This window comes from Microcebus murinus, chromosome 1, assembly GCF_040939455.1.
Source record: "Microcebus murinus isolate Inina chromosome 1, M.murinus_Inina_mat1.0, whole genome shotgun sequence".
In the NCBI taxonomy this organism is placed as follows: Eukaryota; Metazoa; Chordata; class Mammalia; order Primates; family Cheirogaleidae; genus Microcebus; species Microcebus murinus.
The window spans coordinates 162,477,771-162,502,173 of record NC_134104.1 but is presented as its reverse complement, the minus strand read 5'-3'; the positions used below and the strand labels follow the sequence as shown (position 1 = coordinate 162,502,173).

Genomic DNA, 24,403 nt, shown 5'->3' with positions numbered 1-24,403 from the left:
TTCTCCTACATTTTCTCCTAGGAGGCTTTTTAAATGGGAAAAAAAAAAAAAAGACAAATTTCTTAAGCTAGCACTTCCATAATTTCTTTAGAGAAAGGTTTTGTGTTGGTAAGAATTTTTTTAATCACCTACTACATGCCAGGCCTTATACCTATATTATAGAGCTATAAGGTAGCATAGGCTATTACAGTTGCCTTTAAGGAGATTATAAACTAATTATGGCCATGATAAAAGAGCTAACTCAGAACCCTCATATAATTAAGGGTTAAATTAAGAGTTAAACATAATCAAAGTTCAAAATATTAAGAGATGGGACAGAGCAACAAGAATTGTGGCAATAAGTAAAACTGCATGAAGAAAGCACTAAACCTTCCTCAACAATTGTGATTTAGAATAACAACAAAATCTACAGAATTTATCCAAAACATATCCAAACTTATTTAAAATAGTCAACAGATAAAAACCACAAAACTGGCAGGGCACAGTGGCTCACACCTATAATCCCAGCAATGCTTGAGGCTAGGAGTTTGAGACCAGCCTGAGCAAAAGCCAGACCCCGTCTCTATAAAAAAAAAAAGATGGACACATAGGTGCTACAGTAATAGGGTATTGGGGAGGGGGGAGGGGGGAGGGGGGCGGGTATATACAAACATAACGAGTGAGATGTGCACCATCTGGGGGATGGTCATGATGGAGACTCAGACTTTTGGGGGGAGGAGGGGAAATGGGCATTTATTGAAACCCTAAAATCTGTACCCCCATAATATGCCAAAATAAAAAAATAAAAATAAAAAAAAAAAAAAGAAAGAAAGAAAAATTAGCCAGGTATGGCAGTGCACGCCTCTAGTCCCAGCTACTAGAAAGGCTGAGGCAGGAGGATCACTTGAGCCCAGGAATTTGCAGTGAGCTATGACACTACTGAACTCTAGTCCAGGCAACAGAGTAAGACTCTGCCTCAAAAACAAAACAAAACAAAAACTACAAAATCCAAATTAGTGCAAAACTCATATGTGATAACAGAAAATGAGAAATATAATAAAAGTAACAAACATATAAATAAACATTACATAAATTTTATTTTGTATGCCTGCATCACTTAACTCAGATTTACCCAGCCCAACTCCAAAGTCAATGAGGAAATTCAAAATTCAAAAGCAAAGAAAATGGCCGGGCGCTGTGGCTCACGCCTGTAATCCTAGCTCTTGGGAGGCCGAGGCGGGCGGATTGCTCGAGGTCAGGAGTTCAAAACCAGCCTGAGCGAGACCCCGTCTCTACTATAAATAGAAAGAAATTAATTGGCCAACTGATATATATATATAAAAAAATTAGCCGGGCATGGTGGCGCATGCCTGTAGTCCCAGCTACCCGGGAGGCTGAGGCAGAAGGATCACTCGAGCCCAGGAGTTTGAGGTTGCTGTGAGCTAGGCTGACGCCACGGCACTCACTCTAGCCTGGGCAACAAAGTGAGACTCTGTCTCAAAAAAAAAAAAAAAAAAAAGCAAAGAAAATGGATAGGTTAGGTGAGTTGTACAACAACTGCTACTATTATCAGAGTAGTACAGTCATAAAACTGAAGCTATGACACTGATTCAAGAAATGAGAAAGAAGTTTAAAAAAAAAAATACATCAGTAGGTACAAGTTTAAAAAAAAAAAAAAAGAAAAAAGAAATGAGAAAGAGTACCCACTTCCACAAGTCTTTTTAAAGTGGTTGAACTTGGAAAATATAAGATTTTTACTCTAACACCAACATTCAGATACTAACACTCCAAATATTTGTTTTAGGGAATAATATTTTGGCAGCAGGACTTAAATATCAAGATTAAATATTTCACATATAAATTGTTTACTTCTGTATTTAGGTATGTATATGAACTGTATATATTCATATATATATAATATGAAACACAGAGGAAAACAGCCAACCGGTAGGCCTACAACAAAACAGCCATTTCAAAAAATAACTGTCTATTAAAGTCTATAATTTCCTTAGCACACCTAAGACTCCATAACACCATGATGACAAAGCAGTAATAATAAAGATTATTGAAAGAAGAAAGCAATAATGACTAATTTTCTAATTAGTCATTTAGTGGTAGTAATGGCACTACCACCTAATGTTTGAAAGTTCTTTTTAAACACTTTCTCACACATTATTCAAATAGTTTATCTATTGTTATATCAGCTTTCAAAATAGCTTCAGCTAAAACAAAGGATAAAATTATAAGATAATTGTCATATCAGATCACTGGTAAGAGGGGGGGAAAAGATTAAAACCAAGTATAATGTCAATAAACTTACCTAGTGCTTATGTGAAAACTGCCTCCACAAAACTGAATTATGAACAAATCGCAGCTTAGAAATATCAATTTAAAATGACAAAACTAGTATTAATACTACTACATAAAAGTTTTATGTTTTAAAATGTATTTGAGGCCAGGCATGGTGGCTCACACATGTAATCCCAACACTTTTGGGAGGCTGACCCAAGGAGGATCGCTTGAGCCCAGGAGTTCAAGGCTGCAGAGTAAACTATAATATAAATGTGCTGTTGCATTCCAGTCTGGATGACAGAGCAAAAACCTGTTTTTAAAAATGTATGTATATTCTGAAGTAGGTCGTTTCACTTGATAACTATCTCTGAGTTGGACAATCACATGCAATATTTTCTTCATAATAATCCTTTTAACTTCTTTCATTTTTCATTTGAAATATTAAATCTATACTTCTAGCAATATCAAAATGGCATTTAAATGACCTTATTGCATAATTTTAAATGATCAACAAAAAAATACGCCTTAAAACTATGTACATAAGTACAATCTTTATATATGCCAAGAGAAATATAATCTTGAAAATAAGAAATCGTACTCTGGAATCTTCAAATCTTGTCCACTCACTACACCTATGAAAGCAATCTTCATCATTTTCCAATCACCCTAATATGAAATCAGCATGCTAGACCAGAAGGGTGTTTCACAACCCACCTTAGGACATACCAATTTAGTTACTGGGGTTATCTGGATGGATTAAGGGGAAGCCTTGCTTTCGCCATAGTTGTAACTCTAAGATTCTTACTCCTCCAGGTTTACGCCTTGGATCTCTAAAGATTTTTGCCCTATTGCCCCATTAACCCTGCACAAAAAGTCCTCACTTAACATCGTCAACAGTTTCTTGGAAAAGGTAACTTCTTCACAGTCTTCCTGAAATTCAATCTAAGTCAGGTTCATCTTTTCTTTTTTAATTTTTTTTTTTTTTTTTTTTTGAGACAAGAGTCTCACTCTATCACTCTAGGTAGAATGCAGTAGCATCATTGCAGTTGACTGCAACCCCAAACTCCTGGGCTCAAGTGATACTCCTGCCTCAGCCTCCCAAGTAGCCGGCACTATAGGTGTACACGACAATGCCCAGCCAATTTTTGTTTTTAATCCCAGCACTTTGGGAGGCTAAAGCAGGAGGAGCACTTCAGATCAAGAGTTCAAGACCAGCCTGAGCAACATAGCAAGACCTGTCTCTACAAAAAATTTTTAAAAACCAATTAGCCAGGATGGTTGCACACCTGTGATCCCAGCTATTGGGGAAGCCGGGAGAGGAGGATCACTTGAACCCAGGAGTTCAAGGCTGCAGTGAGCTACGGATCCTGCCACTGCACTCTAGAGCAAGATTCTGTTTCAAAAAAATCAAAACCAAACAAAAAAGTGCTATTAATCCTACCCACATTTCAATACTCACCTATTCACTTTCCTTTTTTCATAAGAGCTTCTGTGAGATATAATTGACATACCATACAATTGCCTATTTAAGTGTATAATTAAGAGTTGTACAACCAGCCGGGCACGATGGCTCATGCCTTGTGATACTAGCACTCTGGGAGGCCAAGGTGGGAGAATCACTTAAGCTCAGGAGTTCAAGACCAGCCTGAGCAAGAGTGAGACCCCATCTCTATTAAATATAGAAAAAATGAGCTAGGCATGGTGGTGTACACCTGTAGTCCCAGCTACTCGGGAGGCTGAGGCAGGAAGATCACTTGAGCCCAGGAGTTTGAGGTTACAGTGTGCTATGACGACACCACTGCATTCCAGCTCAGGCAACAGAGCAAGACTATATCTTTAAAAAAAACAAGTTATACAACCATCACCAGTCAATTTTATATTTTCTTTTTTTTTTTTTTTTTTTTTTTGAGACAGAGTCTCACTCTATTGCCTGGCCTAGAGTTCCATGGCATCAGCCTAGATCACAGCAACCTCAAACTCCTGGGGTCAAGTGATCCTTCTGCCTCAGCCTCCCAAGTAGCTGGAACTACAGGCATGCACCACCACGCCCAGCTAATTTAAATTTTATATTTTCATCACCCCCAAAAGAAACTTCTACCCATTTAGCAGTCATTGCCTTTAACAGAGTTCTAGAGAAACAGGACCAATAGCATGTGTATCTATATAGAGAGATTTATTTTACAGAATTGGCTCATGTGACTGTGAGGGCTAGCAAGTTCAAAATTTGCAGGGCATTATGCCAGGCTAGAAACCCAGGGAAGAGATGCTGTTGTTGTCTTGAGTCCAGTGGTTCTGTGAGGGCAGAATTCCTTATTCCAAGGGAACTTTAGTCTTTTCTCTTAAGGCCTTCAACTAATTGGATGAGGCCCACCCACATTATGGAGGGTAATAGGCTTTACTCAAAGTCTGCTAGTATAGTGTTAATCACACCTAATAAATACCTTCACAGCAACATCTAGGCTGTTTGTATGTTTGACCAAAACCTGTACACCATAGCCAAGCCAAGCTGATACAAAATTAACCATCACATTCACCATTACTCTCAGTTCATTAGTTAGCTGACTCTAATTAATCTGTCTCTATGGATTTGCCTATTCTACACATTTCATATAAACAGAATAATATAATATTTAACCTTTTGTGTTTGGCTTCTGTCACTTAGCATAGTGTTTTCAAGATTCATTCATGCTATAGCATGTATCAGTACTTCATCAGTACTTCCTTTTTACTGCAAATAATATTCCATTATATGTTACAACACATTTAGATTGTTTCTATTTTTTGGCTATTATAAATAATGCTGCTATGAACATTCATGTACAAGTTTTTCTGTGAACATGTATGTTTTCATTTCTGTTGGGTATACACCTAGAAGTGGAATTGCTGCATCATATGTTAACTCTGAAATATTCCTTTTTATTATGCAAACCTTTTTTAAAAATTCAAAACTACAAAGTTGGGCCGGGCGCGGTGGCTCACGCCTGTAATCCTAGCTTTCTGGGAGGCCGAGGCGGGCGGATTGCTGAAGGTCAGGAGTTCAAAACCAGCCTGAGCGAGACCCCGTCTCTACCATAAAAATATAAAGAAATTAATTGGCCAACTAATATATATAATATAAAAAATCAGCCGGGCATGGTGGCTCGTGCCTGTAGTCCCAGCTACTCGGGAGGCTGAGGCAGGAGGATTGCTTGAGCCCAGGAGTCTGAGGTTGCTGTGAGCGAGGCTGACGCCACGGCACTCACTCTAGCCTGGGCAAGAAAGCGAGACTCTGTCTCAAAAAAAAAAAAAAAAAAACTACAAAGTTTATTTCACAAATATGACTACCAAAGCTATACCAGTCACATACAGCATGATCTTATTATCCATCTCTGAACTTTAGAAATGGAAGAAACCTTATAACTATCATCTAATATTAGACTTAGTATTTCTATAGTCAAAGAGTTAAAGAATCAAATACAGCATAGCCATTTTTTTCTAAATTAGATTTACTGAGGAGGAGGGTGGATTATATAAATATTACATTTAAAATACAATATCCAAACATACTAAACTTACAAATTATCCAGGAAAAAAAGTAACTATTTAAGTATATTACAGTACCTAAACAGCAACACTCCAACATCTTTACATATAAAGAGTTCTTTTTGTTCAACTTGTAAAATTTTTTTTTTTTTTTTTTTTTTTTTGAGACAGAGTCTCGCTTTGTTGCCCAGGCTAGAGTGAGTGCCGTGGCGTCAGCCTCGCTCACAGCAACCTCAAACTCCTGGGCTCGAGTGATCCTTCTGCCTCAGCCTCCCAGGTAGCTGGGACTACAGGCATGCGCCACCATGCCCGGCTAATTTTTTTATATATATATCAGTTGGCCAATTAATTTCTTTCTATTTATAGTAGAGACGGGGTCTCGCTCTTGCTCAGGCTGGTTTCGAACTCCTGACCTTGAGCAATCCACCCGCCTCGGCCTCCCAAGAGCTAGGATTACAGGCGTGAGCCACAGCGCCCGGCCTAACTTGTAAAATTTTAAGTGATGAATTAAATATATTGTTTGAGGAATTGATCTTTAATTAAATCTCTAAACTGATTTATTACCAAAATATCCAAGAGTTAATAAACAATAAAGTTTTTATTTCAATGTATTTTTTTGCATTTGATCTATTATTCACTAAAAGGTTGGTGATTAGATTGATAATGACTAAGAGTACTTTGGTAGCAAGCAACAGAGTGGTCAAGAATGCACATTCTGTTTTACAAAGCCAGTATGACCTTGATACCAAAGCCAGGAAAGGACTCAACAAAAAAAAAGAAAACTACAGACCAATATTCCCTATGAATATAGATGTAAAAATTCTCATAAAACCCTAGCAAACCAAATTCAGCTGCACATGAAAAAAATAATCCATCATGACCAAGTGGGTTTCATTCCAGAGATGCAAGGATGGTTCAACATACGCAAATCTACAAATGTAATCCACCACATAAATAGAAGTAAAAACAAAGACCATATGGTCCTCTCAACAGATGCAGAAAAAGCATTTGACAAAATTCAGCACCCTTTTATGATAAGAATGATGAACAAAATAGGCATAGATGGAACTTACCTCAAAAATGTAAAAGCCATATATGATAAACCCACAGCCAACATCTTATTGAATGGGGAAATATTAAAAGCATTCCCGCTTAGACCTAGAACTAGACAAGGTTGCCCACTATCACCACTCCAATTCAACATAGTTCTGGAAGTTGAGCCAGAACAATTGTATAAGAAAAGAAAATTAAGGGCATCTGAATGGGGGCAGAAGAGGTCAAACTATCACTCTTTGCTGAGTGATATGCCCTTATATCTAGAAAACCCCAAAAATTCTGCCAAGAGACTCCTGGAGTTGATAAACAAATTCAGCCAAGTCTCAGATTACAAAATCAATGTACACAAATCAGTAGCATTCATATATGCCAACAATAGTCAAGCTGAGAACCAAATCAAAGACTTAATACCTTTCACAATAGCAACAAAGAAAATAAAATACCTAGGAATATATTTAACTAAGGAGGTGAAAGATCTCTGTAGGGAGAACTATAAAACACTGAGTAAGGAAATAGCAGATGATGTAAACAAGAGGAAAAACATATCATGCTCATGGCAGAACTAACCTTCTTAAAATGTCTATACTACCAGTGATCTACAGATTCAATGCAATTTCTATTAAAATACCAACATCATTTTCCACAGATCTAGAAAAAATAATTCTACGCTTCCTATGAAACCAGAAAAGAGCCCAAATAGGCAAGGCAACCGTAAGGAAAAAGAACAAATTGGGAGGCATCAATTTACCAGATTTCAAGCTATACTCCAAGGTGTGATAACCGAAACAGCACCGTCTTGGCACAAGAACACACACAGAGACCAACAGATCAGAACAGAGAACCCAGATATAAAACCATCCTCATATTGCCATCTGATCTTTGGCAAAGCAGACAAAAACATAATACACTAAGGAAAAGAATCCCTATTTAAAACTGGGAAAACTGGATAGCCATATGTAAATGACTGAAATAGGATTCGCACCTCACCATTTACAAAAATTAACTCATGATAGATAACATGCCTTAAACCTAAGTCATGAAACTATAAGAATTCTAGAAGAAAATGTTGGGAAAACTCTTATAGACATTGGTCTACACAAGGAATTTATGAAGAAGACACCAAAACAATCACAGCAACAACAAAAATAAATAAATGGGACTTAATGAAATTAAAAAGCTTCTGCACAGCCAAGGAAACAATGATTAGAGCAAACAGACAACCCACAGAATGGGAGAAAATATTTGCATGTTATACATACGAAAAAGGGCTGATAACTACTATCTATAAAGAACTCAAGCAGGCCAGGCAAGGTGGCTCACGCCTGTAGTCCTAGCACTCTGGGAGGCCGAGGCGGGCGGATTGCTTGAGGTCAGGAGTTCGAAACCAGCCTGAGCAAGAGCAAGACCCCATCTTTACTATAAATAAAAAGCAATTAATTGGCCAACTAATATATATAGAAAATATTAGCCGGGCATGGTGGTGCATGCATATTTTATTGCTAGGAGCAGTAGAGGTTAAGTTTAAAAAAATGTTAGCTGACTCAGAGTAATAATTAACTTGAATTCTTTCAGCCTTTGAAAGTCTGTAATATGACAGCATTTTGGTTATGTGATAGAAAATAACAGTTTAGATTACCTTCTAAGAGAGCAAAAGACAAGCCAGGCGGTGGCTCACCCCTGTAATCCTACCACTCTGGGAGGCCGAGGTGGATGGATTGCTCGAGGTCAGGAGTTCGAAACCAGCATGAGCAAGAGCAAGACCCCATCTCTACTATAAATAGAAAGAAATTAATTGGCCAACTAATATATCTAGAAAAAAAAAATTAGCCCGGCATGGTGGCGCATCGCTGGGGGCTGTAGTCCCAGCTACTCGGGAGGCTGAGGCAGGAGGATCGCTTGAGCCCAGGAGTTTGAGGTTGCTGTGAGCTAGGCTGACGCCACGGCACTCACTCTAGCCTGGGTAACAAAGTGAGCCTCTGTCTCAAAAAAAGAAAAGAAAGAAAGAGAGCAAAAGACAGATTTTCACCATAATTTTTCAGTCCATAAGAAGACAGTTCAAAAGAAATGTTTAATAATTGGCTTTTCTATTGGGGGAAAAATTTAGATCTAGTTCTAACTTGCAGAGTTACTACTATATGACCTTGCACAAATAACCTCTAAATATCAAACTCTTTCTGGATAAAAAGGACCCAGACTATAGTTGTTCTACGTACTTGCTAAGAATGTTATACAGATCAAATGAAATAAAAAAGCACTCTGAAGGCCAGGCGCGGTGGCTCACGCCTGTAATCCTAGCTCTCTGGGAGGCCGAGGCAGGCGGATTGCTCGAGGTCAGGAGTTCAAAACCAGCCTGAGCAAGAGCGAGACCCCGTCTATACTATAAATAGAAAGAAATTAATTGGCCAACTAATATATATAGAAAAAATCAGCCAGACATAGTGGCGCATGCCTTAGTCCCAGCTACTCTGGAGGCTGAGGCAGGAGGATTGCTTGAGTCCAGGAGTGTGAGGTTGCTGTGAGCTAGGCTGACGCCACGGCACTCACTCTAGCCTGGACAACAAAGCGAGACTCTGTCTCAAAAAAAAAAAAAAAAAGCACTCTGAATATTACAAAACCCTAAAAAAAGTATCATTTTGCATCAAAATGGATATGTAAGTAACAGCTCCAATCTAATATCACCAACCACAAGATTATCTACAATCCCAAAACACTTAGGAAAATGTCTTGCACGTTGCAACTTCTCAATAGGTAAAAAGTTATATAAAGACTACATATTATTAATTGAGTCCATGATCTCAAATTGAGAACTGACTCGAATGACCTTCTGCCCTTGATCCTCCACTGGTTTCCACAAATGCAGGCTGCTCCATTGTTCACATTTCACTCATTCAAACATTTATGTAGTGCCCATTCCTTTGTTCTCAAGAGCTCATATCTGGGCCGGGCACAGTGGCTCATGCCTGTAATCCTAGCACTCTGGGAGACAGAGGCAGGCGGATTGCTCGAGGTCAGGAGTTCAAAACTAGCCTGAGCAAGAGCGAGACCCTGTCTCTACTATAAATAGAAAGAAATTAATTAGCCAACTAAAAATCTATACAAAAAATTAGCCGGGCATGGTGGCGCATGCCTGTAGTCCCAGTCACTCGGGAGGCTGAGGCAGCAGGATTGCTTGAGCCCAGGAGTTTGAGGTTGCTGTGAGCTAGGCTGATGTCACAGCACTCACTCTAGCCTGGGTAACAAAGTGAGACTCTTTCCGAAAAAGAGCTCACATCTGGCAGGGCAACAGCACATTTGCATCATAATTATTTTGTTGTCTATATCCCATAGTGAAATTATATACAAAGTTCTATGGGACTACAGAGCAAGAAGCAATTAATTCCCTAGTTAGTGGGAGTCAGGAAAGGTTCCATATTGGAACTGAGCCTTAAGGGAAGAAGGGAAGAGGTCATTCTGGAAGACCAAACAATAAAAAAGGCACTTTTTCTAGGAACAGTAAGCACTGTCGCATAGGTAGTACACAGAGTTTGGGGTGAAGGAAAAACATAGTGATAGAAGATAGGGCTGGAGAGAAAAAGAAAATGAGAGACAGATTTTAAGGAAAAAAATTAATTGGACAATAACCAATATCTTTGAGCAGGAATATTAACTGTTTATCTACCTATAGTGGCAGTAAGAGAAGCCTGAGCCCCAAGAGAGGAAAGAGTCCTTGCAACATTTTAGTAGCCAATAACAATGCCACCACTTTTCTTGATTCAAGTAACTATCAAGTAACAGACATACATTAAGAACTAATCTGACAATCTTTTCACTTAAAACTCTAAGTGACAGATACTCTCCTCCCTATTTACCAAAGAGTATAAATACTAAGCTCTAACATAAATATCACTTAAGAAAACCAAAAAGGAGCCTGAGAAGGTAAAGAGTGAATTTAACCTAAGGATTAAAGTTAAAGAACTAAGTAGGAAAAAAATGTCTTAAGTATAAACACCATCCATATTTTAAACAACTTGAAATAACATAAACTATTTTATCAATTTCCCATTACTGTGAAAAGTTACACTGAAGGAAATGAACATATGCTTTGAAAATATAATCTGGCTTTCTATACACATTCACATTAATGTCTCTTAAATATAACATGTCAAATAAAAGACTTTCTCACGATACCCAGCACCTCTTAATGACCTTTTTATTTCTGTCAACCAAAAACTAGGGATCTATTGAGACAAACACACAAATAAATAAAAATCAATGAATCTGCCATTTCCCAAAAACTGAGGCCAGGATCTTTGCAGTCATTTTAGAGTATGTGGAGAAAAAGGGAAAAAACTGTCTTGGTTGTCAAATTCTAGAACCTCTTCCTTTGCAATGTCCTTAGAACATGTCTTATCATTCCTGCTTTATAACCTGTGCTTAAGCAATTCCTCCTACCCAAAACTCCTTTCCTTGACTGACTCTAACTACATTCTGATCTTTAAAAAAAAAAAAAAAAAAAAAAAAAATCAAAAAACAGAGTCTCATTGTATTGCCCAGGCTAGAGTGCAATGGCTATTCACAAGCACAACCATAGCACACCACAGCCTCAACCCCCTGAGCTCAAGCTATCCTCCTGCCTCAGCTAACAATCATGGCACACCCCAGACAAATACAAGCTTTTTAACTTTTTTTTTTTTTAAGATGAATTTTTGCTATGTTGCCCAGGCTGGAGTATAGTGGCTGTTTACAGGTGCAATGATTAATATAGCAAATGACAACCTTGAACTCCTGGCCTCAAGTGATCCTGCAACCCTAACCTCCCAGCCATTCTGCCCTTTTTAAAAAGTCGTAGGCCGGTCTTGGTGGCTCAAGCCTGTAATCCTAGCACTCTGGGAGGCCAAGGCGGGCAGATCATTTGAGCTCAGGAGTTCAAGACCGGCCTGAGCAAGACCCTGTCTCTACTAAAAAAAGAAAGAAATTAGCCAGACAACTAAAAATACATAGAAAAAATTAACCAGGCATGATGCGCACACCTGTAGTCCCAGCTACTCAGGAGGCTGAGGCAGGAGGATTGCTTGAGCCTAGCAATTTGAGGTTGCTGTGAGCTAGGCTGACGCCACAGCACTCTAGCCCGGGCAATGGACTGAGACTCTTGTCTCAAAAAAAAAGTCCTAAGGTCTAGCTCAAACTGCATTTCATCCATGAAACTAGTTCATCCATGAAACTTTCCCTAAAATCTTTAGTTCATACAGAACTTTTCTCTTTGCTGAAATTCCAATGGACAAGTTAATTTAATACTTTTGTCTTTTTTCACTTTCTGGCATTTAATCATTTTTATTCCTACTATCAACTTGGTCTATGCCCTTCCAAAATCACATCCTATCTCACTTGTTACAAAGTGTTAGAATAGCATAGTGCTATTGGAATAACATAGTGCTCTACAAAGTGTTGGAATAGCATGAGCTTGGGCTCTAGAGTCAAGAGTTACAATATTTAGGTTCAAATCCCAACTCTACCATTTATTAATTATGTGAATTTAGGCAAGCTAACCTAACCTAATCTCCCTGTGCCTCAATTTCCTCATAAGCTAATGTGGGAAAAATAAGCACCTACCTTAAAGAGTTATTTGAGAATTAAATAAGTTAACATTTAGTACAGCATGGTACACAATACAAAAGTGTTAGTTAAGCTGTTATCCATTTTTCCTTGGTTAAGGCCACTCTACATACTATTATTGTATTACTTTTTTAATTGATTTCAAATGAAACCCATTGATGTATTACTCTTTCTTAAATGGTAGTTTTGGGATGTCAGTGCTCTCCTCAGAACTCTCCTTGGTCTTCCATAACACATGGGTCCATGTCCTTAGCTTGGTAAGCAAGGCATTCCACAAGCTGGCACCATACTATCTACTCAGCTTCATTTACTTTATACAAACTAGAAGGAAAAAGACACATATGGCTGAGTCCCTCTACTCCAGGGTCTGACAATTAAATACAAAAACAAGGCACAAACATAAAAACAATCTAACAGAGAATAGATGTTTACCAATAGGTATTCTTCAAAAGAACTCTCCAACCCAACAAAATCAGCTTCCTCAGTGTTTGGAAGATGCCAAACTTGTTGAAAATTATCTGCTTTTGTTTATTTTTTCCACCTTCACCCACTCCAAACAAATAAAAACAATGAAAAGAATGCTTAACCTTTTCTTATATCTATCCATCTCAATTTTAAAGTCAAACACCATCACTCTCTTGCCATTTAAACATATATATTATATACCTCAATCGATTGTTTTCAAGGTGCAATCACCCTCTTTATCCAAAACATAAGCTCCTAGAAAAAAGGAATAACAATTTCTTACCAGTTCTTGTCATTCATCCCCCATCACCACTATGCCCTTCATTAAAACAGATCATGATAAAATAAGTGCTCAAAAATATACATTGAGTTTAAGTAAAAAAGTGAAACTAGACATAAACAACTATTACTACCACTAAGTAAACCACAGTGAGACTGGAAATAGACTACTGTGTCAACTAACCACTAGGGTGTCACTCGTCCTCAAAGCATCAAATCAAATAAGGCCATCCAAATCTCAAGGGAACCACCATATGGTAGATTTGCTTGCTCAGTGGTACATTGAGTCAGCAGAGGGATTAATAACCATTCTATTATCTCCCACCTAATTTGAAGAGCTTGACCTCCAAAAAGGAGTGAAGGATGATATACAGGGCCAGCATCCAAGCAAGACAATATTCAACTGCTACATCCATCCCTGAGAAGATGATTTGGGAAGGATTATTAAACTCTGCTTTGTGGCAAACCTGTCACCCTCCAACATGAAGGTTTAAGTACAAGATAGTCAATGAACTTAGCATTAAAAAGTGTCACTTAATCACTTCTCAGCCTTTTGGCTAAGATCAAGTGTAAAAAGTGTCACTTAGATTTCCATCTGTGTATATTTTGCAAATTTCCTATAATGAACATGTATCACTTGAATAATCAGAAAGCTCCAAGTGTTTATTATTTCTTCCATCTTTTAATAGGCCTCCCATAATGGCCCATGCAGAATGCAACAGTCACCCACAAATTAAAAGCCAACCAAAGGGCACATTACCCCCATTTTCCACATCCCAGGTAAACTGCCAATTTGGACAAAGTCATCATTAGTTTCTGTTTTAAAAATTACTACTACATATGCTACCACATTAAAGAAAATAATTTCTAATTACCTTCCTAAGACTCTACACCATCCATAGCAAATTGCAAAGTACTGTGGGTTCCCTCTCCCCCCCACAAACATTCTCCCCACTAAGCATTAACATTGAGCTCTTAATAAGAGCCAGGCACAGGGTGCTAAGTGATTTATATGACTATCTCAATTCTCAAAACAATAGTAGGTACCATTATTATCCCCAGTAGAGAAAACGGGCTTAGAGATGTTAAAAAAAAAAAAAAAACAAAGAAAAACTTGCCTGAGGTAATACTTACAGAAGGGATTCTTGTGTTTCATACATAGAAATTTGCTAGAAATATATTTTAAGCCTGGGGAATTTTGTTGAGACAATTATAGCAGAAATCCTCAAACTGCAAATTTCTCACAAAGACCCATAAATATTTCGTCAAACTGGAACTGTGTCCAGTGTCTTTGGAACTGTGTCCTTCACAGTGTCTGGTACATAACAGATGATCAATAAAAACCCTACTGTCTGTCCAAACCAAAACTTTATTTATTTATTTATTTATTTTTTTGAGACAGAGTCTCACTTTGTTGCTATAGTGAGTGCCGTGGCGTCAGCCTAGCTCACAGCAACCTCAATCTCCTGGGCTCAAGCAATCCTCCTGCCTCAGCCTCCCGAGTGGCTGGGACTATAGGCGTGTGCCACCATGCCTGGCTAACTTTTTGTATATATATATTTTTTTAGTTGGTCAATTCATTTCTTTCTTTTCTAGCAGAGACGGGGTCTCACTCAGGCTGGTTTCCAACTCCTGACCTTGAGCAATCCACCAGCCTCGGCCTCCCAGAGTGCTAGGATTACAGGCGTGAGCCACCTCCACCTCCACCGGCCCAAACCAAAACTTTAAATAGCTAATGCCTAGAACAATTTGATCACATGGCAAGATCTGACATGGTATTCGTTTTAACTAGAGTAGGTGGTATAATAATCACTAATTGTATCTACACCTAAAGTAACAGCTTCATATCCTCAGTGTCATTTTAGCTAATAAAGCCGAAGGGTAATCAAGTGAAAATGGTAGAAATAAGCCATATCTACCCTTCAAAGAAAAGTTTTTCTAAATAACAAATTCCATTCAAAATTTTAACATGTCATCTCAATTCATAGCTAAACACTCACTACTAATATATTCTTAGTCATCTCAACTAACCTACTATGAAGGTTTTAATATAGCCATGGAAAGCAATGCGCATGAAATCATTATTTTTCAAATAAGTAAAAGAATAATTTGAGTCTCCTTTGAGTGCTGAATCAAAGAAAGTGCATATGCAGAGTATGTATTGTGAGCAAACTTGCTATCTGTTTAGGTTGAACCTATTGCCTACATAAAAAGGCAAAACTGTAAAAGCTGGTTGAGTTAAGGCACTAACTAGTAGTTAACTGATTTTTTTTTTTTTTGAGACAGAGTCTCACTTTGTTGCCCAGGCTAGAGTGAGTGCCATGGCATCACCCTAGCTCACAGCAACCTCAGACTCCTGGGCTCAGGTGATCCTCCTGCCTCAGGCTCCTGAGTAGCTGGGACTACAGGCACGTGCCCAGCTATATTTTTCTCTCCATATATATATATTAGTTGGCCAATTAATTCTTTCTATTTATAGTAGAGACGGGGTCTCACTCTTGCTCAGGCTGGTTTCGCACTCCTGACCTCGAGCAATCCGCCCGCCTCGGCCTCCCAGAGTGCTAGGATTATAGGCGTGAGCCATCGCGACCGGCCAGTTAACTGATGTTTGAGTTGAACTACTGGAAAGATGAGATCTATGGATATTGGCACCAGGGACTTGTTTCATGGAAGACAATTTTTCCATGGGGGAGGGGAGAAGTGGAGCACAGACAGTGATGCTATCCACGGGGTGTGGCTATAAATAGCTTGCTCACCACCCACCCACCCCCCTTCGTAAGTTTCATTTCACGGAAGACAATTTTTCCATGGGAAAAGGGGTTGGTGGGGCAGAGGTCTGTGGCACAGTCCCTAAAAGGCCACAGACCAGTACTGGTCCAGGGCATTGAGGACTGCAGTTTTAAAGGATTACGGGTAATGGATGAAGTCTTTGAGACGCTCAAACTTTAGCTGCAGCAAGAATAAAAGGGTCTGTTCTGGAGGTAAGTGAGCACCTGGTGTGACACAGAAAACTTAACATACTTTTCAGTTCTCATCCTACACACAGAGTAAGGTTAGAGGTATTATGCAAACACACAGCACTTGGACAATCTTTTCCTTTTGAAAATAATTTATATTAATATAATAATTTATTAATTCAATAGCTGCAGCAGTATTGCTTTCTCTCTTGAGACTCAGGTTTCTTTCATTTCAAAACACTACTCTTGAAGACTTGAATTCTTCTTTTAAGACAGACTTAATTGGGTGTCCGGCAGGTGGAAGTGGGGAGGAGGGGAGGGGTATATACAAACACAAGGAGTAAGATGTGCAACGTTTGGGGGATGGACACACTTGAAGCTCTGACTGGAGGGGGAGGGGGACATGGGCAATATATATAACCTTAACACTTGTACCCCCATAATACGTTAAAAAAAAAAGACAGACTTAATCATTTAACTCAGAGCAAGTGAAAAGTTAGGTGAAACCTGAGATATCCCTATTAGTCTTACATAACTTACTTTAAGTTGGAACGGATTCACTAGCTCAACTAAAACCTGAGGTTTAGTCACAAAGAGCTCTTTACCACACGCGGCACACACATAGATAGCTTTGAAAAAGGAAAGAATCTTACTTCTTTTTCTTAATTTCTTAAAATATAAGCACACACATGTATAGTAAATTAGGGTGCCAACATAAAAATGCTAAAATGGTTACTTACACTTAAAATGAAAAGCACTAAATTCATCCTATCACATTTAGATAATGTTATAATTGATAGAAGTAGATATAATTTCAGAAAATAAGTTAAATTCCCAATTTTTGAATATCACCTTTGTGATATGCATTAAATATTTACTAAAGGCTACAGGGAACATCAAAAAGTTACTTTCAAAAGCAATACATATCTGTTCACCCGACTTATAAACAAAATTCTGAAAATATAAAGTTAAGAGTTGTTTATACTTATTGAAATTAACTTTCTCACAAATTATTCCCTCAAGGACAAATATGTGTCAAATCTATCAAAAACATTAGGTTTACATACACAATTATCCTTACTAGAAAGGCCCTGATCTGAACTCAACTAAAAAGCTGCGTGTTAACTACATTTCACCACTGTGACACTTGAGCCCCAGTATAATAATGACCACGGATTCCCTACATTGCTTTGGGAACTGCTGCTTGCTTAATAAAGCACTGAACTGCAAATTCACCTTTCCAAAAAAGATTAAAAGCAAGACGCCAAGTTTCACTATCTAGTTTTCCGAAATGAATTAGGGTTTGGGATTTCACTGGGAATGACCACATTATCAAGATGCCATCGCCCTCCTGAGGCATTTAATTACAACACCGTCTCCGTTTTCCATTCAACCACCTCAATTAAATTTCCACTAGAACCAGGCAAACAGTTGATTCCGTGGCCTTGCTCAAACAATCCTCTGGATGCAAACACTGGGATCCTGAATATATTATGCCTTTCAGAGAGAAAGGAAAAGTAAAGATTGATAGACAATGTGGTGACATTACCTTGCCAGTCTTGTGATCAAACCAGACGAGAGCATGGTTCCTTGACAGCACTTTGCAATCAAAGGTGGCATTATTCTGCGCTGGTCGACAGCGGGCCACTGAGCGGCCAATTTTGATGGGCTCGTCCAGGTAGACATGACGCTCCTGAAACGGGTGCGAGTTCGGACGGCAAGTGAAGATGGCCAAGGCTGACGGCATCGAGGATAGACTGGGGGTGTCTCTCCTACCAGGGACAAAGACGAGCTCCTCCAGAACCGGACTGCCCTTCACAAACCTATATCCCTATCTCCCCCCTGAAATTTTAAATTAAAACAAACTGCGCATTGTCTAAGCATAACCAGTTAACATCAGCAACTCTTCACTTGGGTGGGAAGACGAGCCAGCGCAAGCCCCATCACCTCCTTTAAAACCCAGCAGCGCCCTAATCACAAAAAGTCCCCAACTGGAAGCTTTCAATCCATCTTCTTCCCTGGGAAGAAAAGTCTCAAACATCGGGCAGCTTTGGACAAGAAAACTCCTGGAAGACAGTTTGGGGACTGGAGGTATCCAAGCAGATGAGTCACACACCAATCCCTGTGTTTGGTTTGAGATCGCGGCCGCTTCTCCCTCTCGGCGGCGGAAACGTTGCAGCACTGCAGCATGAAGGAAGGGTCGCTCGGCGCGGCCAGAAAGGTCCTTTCGGCCCGAAGGAAGCTGCAGCCGAGCTCCTCTGAGTAGTCGCCACCCGTGCTCGCCCGGGAGGGCCGGCGGGCGGCGAGGGAGGCGGCGAGGGGTCTAGACGGCCAGCGGGACCGTCCGCATCGCCCCTGCTGCGCGGAGGCCGCCGCGGGAGGGGGCGCGGGGTCCCCGGCCTGGCGCGAGCCGAGGCGGCGGTAACGGGGTCCTCCGCGCGAGGCGTGGGGGCTGGCAGGGGCCCGGGCAGCAGCTGAGTCGCGACTCCCGGGCACCTGGCGGGTGTCCCCGCGACCAGGGCGGGGACCCGGCTCCACAGGCCGGAGCGGACCAAGCAAGGCGCGCCCCGGGGGCGGCTGCGGGTCCCGGCCGGCGGGAAGTTGGTCCCTGGACTCCTGGCTGCTGCTCAGCACACGGGCCGCCTCCCCTCAGGGTCGCCCCCGCGAGGGTCGCATCTCAGGGTCGGCAGCCGCAGCTCCCGGCGGACGGGGAGGTGGGGGAGGGAGACTGGCCCGGAGATTGGGGGGAGGCCTCGAGGGCCCGGGCTGGGTCCGCCGCAGCCTCCACCACTCGCGGCCGGCGGGCAAGCTCAGGCTGTGCCCGACGAGGCAGGAAACTTTCCGACCTGGTAGGGAAAACATCAAAACAAACGGCCGTCAGGCGCCTGTGCCCGCCCGCCTCAGCCCTGGTTCCCTGAGCCAGCCCCCGCCAGCCCCCGTCTCTGCCACAACCTCAGCCGACCTCTCCGCAGACTGACTGCGAGGATTTTGAGCCAGGACGCCACGACGGGTCCTGCCTCCTTTGCCGCCGCCGCCTCAGCTTACCTTGCCAGCGCCGGCCGCCATAGTGACTCTGACTGAAACCTACCGGGTGCACCGCCACGGGAACGCGCACCCTTCAAGGGCCCTCCTACTCCCTCTCCCGCGCCGTAGTCCGGAGATGTCACGTGAACGACGCCGCGGAAACCGTGTTGGTCTAGGGCAGAAAAGAGGGCAAGCTAATTTTTAACTAGCCTCCTGGCGCCATCTTAGTTAAGGGCGAGAAGCTTCAAACCTCAAAACAACCTTGACGACCATTTTGGTTAAGGGCAAGAAGGAATTGGAGCAGTTGTAATTGTTTAAATAGACCATGTCTACTTCCTATTTTGCCTTCTTACTAAGAAGATGTCAAATTTTACTAAATTTTATTAACTTTATTTCTCACTGAAAACACTAGCGAGCAAAAGTACCGGCCCAGCCAAAGGAGATGTTCATTAGCAGCCATCTTAGCTATGGGCAACACAGTCATCCACAGCCGCCTTAGGTGTGAGCCAGGAAACTCCCACAAGTCTGAGGATTTATGCAACTACCGGTAGCAGAAAGACCATGCTCCCCTTGCTAAATTCTTGCCGTGTTTCCTTCCTGAAGAAACCCTCTTTGTTCCTTCATTCCATTTCGAATGACAGTCTTTACGGGCTCTGTTATGTTCCCCATGGCTCCCCGATGGATACTACCCTGAAAGGAGTGAGAGAGTGCAAGTTTAAAATTATGTTGCTTCCAATGAGAGGTCGAACAGTTTCCAAAATGAAAAAACGGGGTATTACCCCCCAATCACAATATTAAGGTAAATGAGGAGTCATTCATCTAAAGAAGGAAAGACTTTGCAAAAGCTTACTGAAAACTTCAAGAAAGGATGGTGGGAAGAAGTCTTACTCATTTAGAATCAATGGTGACTTCATTCTTCACATTGCTGTGGAAAGGCTCCACCACTGCGTGACCTCGGGCAAGTTTCTAAACTTTTTCAGGCCTCTTTGTCTCATCTATAACATGAAGATAATACTTAATTCACTTGTAGTGAGACTTCAAAGTGTTGATCCATGTTGTTCATAAAGAGTAGCAATTAATATTCATTTCAGGCGGGGCAGCGTGGCTCACGCCTGTAATCCTAGCACTCTGGGAGGCCTAGGAGGGCAGATTGCTCGAGGTCAGGAGTTCAAAACCAGCCTGCGCAAGAGCGAAACCCCCCCCTCTCTACTATAAATAGAAAGAAATTAATTACCCAACTAATATATATATAGAAAAAATTAGCTGGGCATGGTGGCGCATGCCTGTAGTCCCAGCTACTTGGGAGGCTGAGGCAGGAGGACTGCTTGAGCCCAGGAGTTTGAGGTTGCTGTGAGCCAGGCTGATGCCACGGCACTCTAGCCTGGGCAACAAAGCGAGACTCTGTCTCAAAAAAAATAAAAATAAAAAAAAATATTATTCATTTTAGTACTTAATAGGTTTTGGGCCCTGTTCTAGGTTTTGTGCCAAGCCCTGGGGACGCATAGATGAACCAAACCTTAATCCCTGCTTTTTGAGAGCATATCAGTATTGTGGGTTAGAGAAGGGAATAAGGGGTGACAACACTGATAAAGTTTGATGTAATCTGGGCTAAATTAGTGGCAAGCACTAGGTGCTAAAGGGGTCAGGGACTGCCTTCTGGGTTCTGAGAAAGGTAAGCAAATCTAATGAAGAAAAATAGAAAAACATGGTATTGGCTGAATGGTTTTGTAAATTTCTACAAAAAGGACAGCAAGGAAAGGAATGAGGCTACTTAAAGCAGTGCGCCAATGTGCCTAGTACATAATAGTGGTTAAATAAATATCTGATGCATGAATGAAGATGATACATTGTTACACATTATTAGAAGATAAAGTAGGAATGAGACAAAGTGAATCTGGACAGAATAGACATTATATTATAAAGACTTTATACACTTTTTTCGGGCTCCTCGTCAATTCAACAAATATATATTGCACTACTACTGTGTTCCAGGTACTTTATTCTGGAAAAAAATAATGATATGTTAGAAAACTTCATTATGAAACAATGAAAAGTATTCATTTCTGGTGACTTTTAGGCTTAAATGGAATAAAGTAAGACGGACCCTCCACAAATCCCTAATGAGTTCTGTGAATGAATTTACAAGTCATTTATGGATTCTTTCATACTGTCATTCTATAACCATTTGATTGAATACCTACTAGGAAATAGATACTTTGGAAGGTCCTAGAAAGACAATAATGAAGGAAAAAAGACTCCCTGAAGTTGCTCAGTTTAGGTGATGACACAGTAAGATCCTTGCTATAATGGAGTATATCAAGAGTAATGGGGCCGGGCGCGGTGTCTCACACCTGTAATCCTAGCTCTCTGGGAGGCCAAGGCGGGCGGATTGCTCGAGGTCGGGAGTTCGAAACCAGCCTGAGCAAGAGCGAGACCCCGTCTCTACTATAAATAGAAAGAAACTAATTGGCCAACTAATATATATAGAAAAAATTAGCCGGGCATGGTGGCTCATGCCTGTAGTCCCAGCTACTTGGGAGGCTGAGACAGAAGGATCGCTTGAGCCCAGGAGTTTGAGGTTGCTGTGAGCTAGGCTGACGCCACGGCACTCACTCTAGCCTAGGCAACAAAGCGAGACTCTGTCTCAAAAAAAAAAAAAAAAAAAAAAGAGTAATGGGAACGTGGAAGAGTAGTTTAAACTAAGACATGAACAATGAGTAGGTGTAGGCCAGATAGTTTGGTACTAGTGAGATAAGGTAATTTTAACTTACAAAAACATCATCGGCCAGGCACGGTGGCTCACACCTGTAGTACTAGCACTCTGTGAGACTGAGGGGAGAGAATTTCATGAGCTCAGGAGTTTGAGACTGGCCTTAACAACAGTGAGACCCCATCTCTCTCTCTCTCTCTCTCTCTCCCCCCCCCCCTCAGGAGGCTGAGGCAGGAGGATCACTTGAGACCAGGAGTTTGAGGTTGCTGTAAGCTAGGCTAATGGCACTCTAGCCTGAACAACAGAGTGAGACCCTATCTCAAAAAAAAAAAAAAAAAAAAAATCGCCCACAAAGGCCCAGGGACTTGAGAGAATAAAACTTTAAGGGAATTGCAAGTAGGTACATATCACTGGAGAATAAAGGGTGAGGGAAAGAGGGGAGGGGAGGAGGGACAGAAATGTGGTTTCAGTTGCTGAAGGTTTTGTAGACGACCCAGCAGACTCCAGAACATTCCCATTTTTCTCTGAGAAGGTCAAAGGAGAGTAATGGAAGTCAAGGTTTAAAATCTGACATGTCATCACCATTTACCAGCACTGTAGATGGTGAATTATTTATAATAACTTACCTATAATACGTTTCAATTTCCTCAGCTGTGCGCAGTGGCCCACACCTGTAATCCTAGCACTCTGGGAGGCCGAGGTGGGAGGATTGCTTGAGGAGTTCGAAACCAGCCTGAGCAAGAGCAAGACCCCGACTCTACTATAAATAGAAAGAAATTAATTGGCCAACTAATATGTATAGAAAAAATTAGCCGGGCATGGTGGCGCATGCTTGTAGTCTCAGCTACTTGGAAGGCTGAGGCAGCAGGATTGCTTGAGCCCAGGAGTTTGAGGTTGCTGTGAGCTAGGCTGACGCCATGGCACTCACTCTAGCCTGGGCAACAAAGTGAGACTGTCTCAAAAAAAAAAAGTTTCGGCCGGGCGCGGTGGCTCACGCCTGTAATCCTAGCACTCTGGGAGGCCGAGGCGGGCGGATTGCTCAAGGTCAGGAGTTCAAAACCAGCCTGAGCGAGACCCCATCTCTACTATAAAAATAGAAAGAAATCAATTGGCCAACTAATATATATATATATAAAAAATTAGCCGGGCATGGTGGCTCGTGCCTGTAGTCCCAGCAACTCGGGAGGCTGAGGCAGGAGGATTGCTTGAGCCCAGGAGTTTGAGGTTGCTGTGAGCTAGGCTGACGCCACGGCACTCACTCTAGCCTGGGCAAGAAAGCGAGACTCTGTCTCAAAAAAAAAAAAAAAAAAAAGTTTCACTTTCCTCATTTGAAAAAAGTAGATAATACTTCACAGAGCCTTGTCAAGATTAAGTAAAATAATGCAAGACAAAATGGCAACCATGATGCCTGAAAAAAGCAGATACTCAGAGAATGTTAACTTTTATTAGTATTGCTAACAGTAAGAATTCTCCCAGCCTTCCACATATAGTAAGGAGCAAGTTGTTTTGTCTCTAATTTGTATATGGAAAAGCTTGATCATAAATGTGGAAACAAAAAATGTCTCTTTACACACAATTCTACTACAGCATCTCTTAAAATTAATCAACCAACAGAGTGGGCTTTTTCTACAAGAAAAGCTGGAACTGCTTTAACCTGGCAGCGTAAAGAATCCTACCAAGCCACATGGGGCACTAGAAATGCTAAAATGGCATTGAAGGCATTTTTCACCCACTGATACTTGGTAGGCACAGAAAAGGCTTAATTAAGAAATCTCATACATGAGATATTTTGAATTCTAAGCCATGTGGGTGTTCCTCTCTATGATTTCGTATCCATACAAAATTTTAATTAGGTAAAAACTATGTCATATTGTGAGAAATTTGAAATGACAATGTTTCCTGGTGTTGTAGGTCTCTCTTTTTTTTAATTTTTACATTTTTATAGACTAAGTATTACCACTGCTATGATCCAGGCCAGTTTTCAATCTTACAAAAGCAAAGAGAGAGTTGTAAAATTATTATCCTAGTACCATCAAAGATGGGCAATTATTAGTATTTCAGATGCATAGGAGACAGCTTTGTACACTCAGTTAACATGCAGCCCTCCCTAATTGATAATGATCTAATTGGACTTCAACCAATGACATATACATTGGCTACAATAAATTATGGAACACTTGTGTAACTGCTTAAACAGAGAATCTGGATTGCAAATCCTGGTAAACCAATTAAAGAGGAAGTCAGGAGTTCACAAAGATCAAATTGAGACTATATAATATATATATATATATATATATTTTTTTTTTTTTTTTTTTGAGACAGAGTCTCACTTTGTTGCCCAGGCTAGAGTGAGTGCCGTGGCGTCAGCCTGGCTCACAGCAACCTCAATCTCCGGGGCTCAGCGATCCTACTGCCTCAGCCTCCCGAGTAGCTGGGACTACAGGCATGCGCCACCATGCCCGGCTAATTTTTTTTTTGTATATATATTTTTTTAGTTGGTCAATTAATTTATTTCTATTTTTGGTAG

The 24,403-nt window shown here is 40.8% G+C and overlaps 1 protein-coding gene across 31 annotated transcripts in view; it reads right to left on the bottom strand.

The window, feature by feature from the left end:
* Positions 1-17,889, bottom strand: part of SLMAP (sarcolemma associated protein) — a 178,536-nt gene extending 160,647 nt beyond the window's left edge. For all 31 annotated transcript variants that reach the window (XM_076008880.1, XM_076008870.1, XM_076008919.1 and 28 more), the window contains exon 1: positions 17,692-17,889. In XM_076008880.1, coding sequence (XP_075864995.1) covers positions 17,692-17,889 — 198 coding nt within the window. The remainder of the gene's footprint in view (positions 1-17,691) is intronic.
* Positions 17,890-24,403: the final 6,514 nt, after the last annotated feature.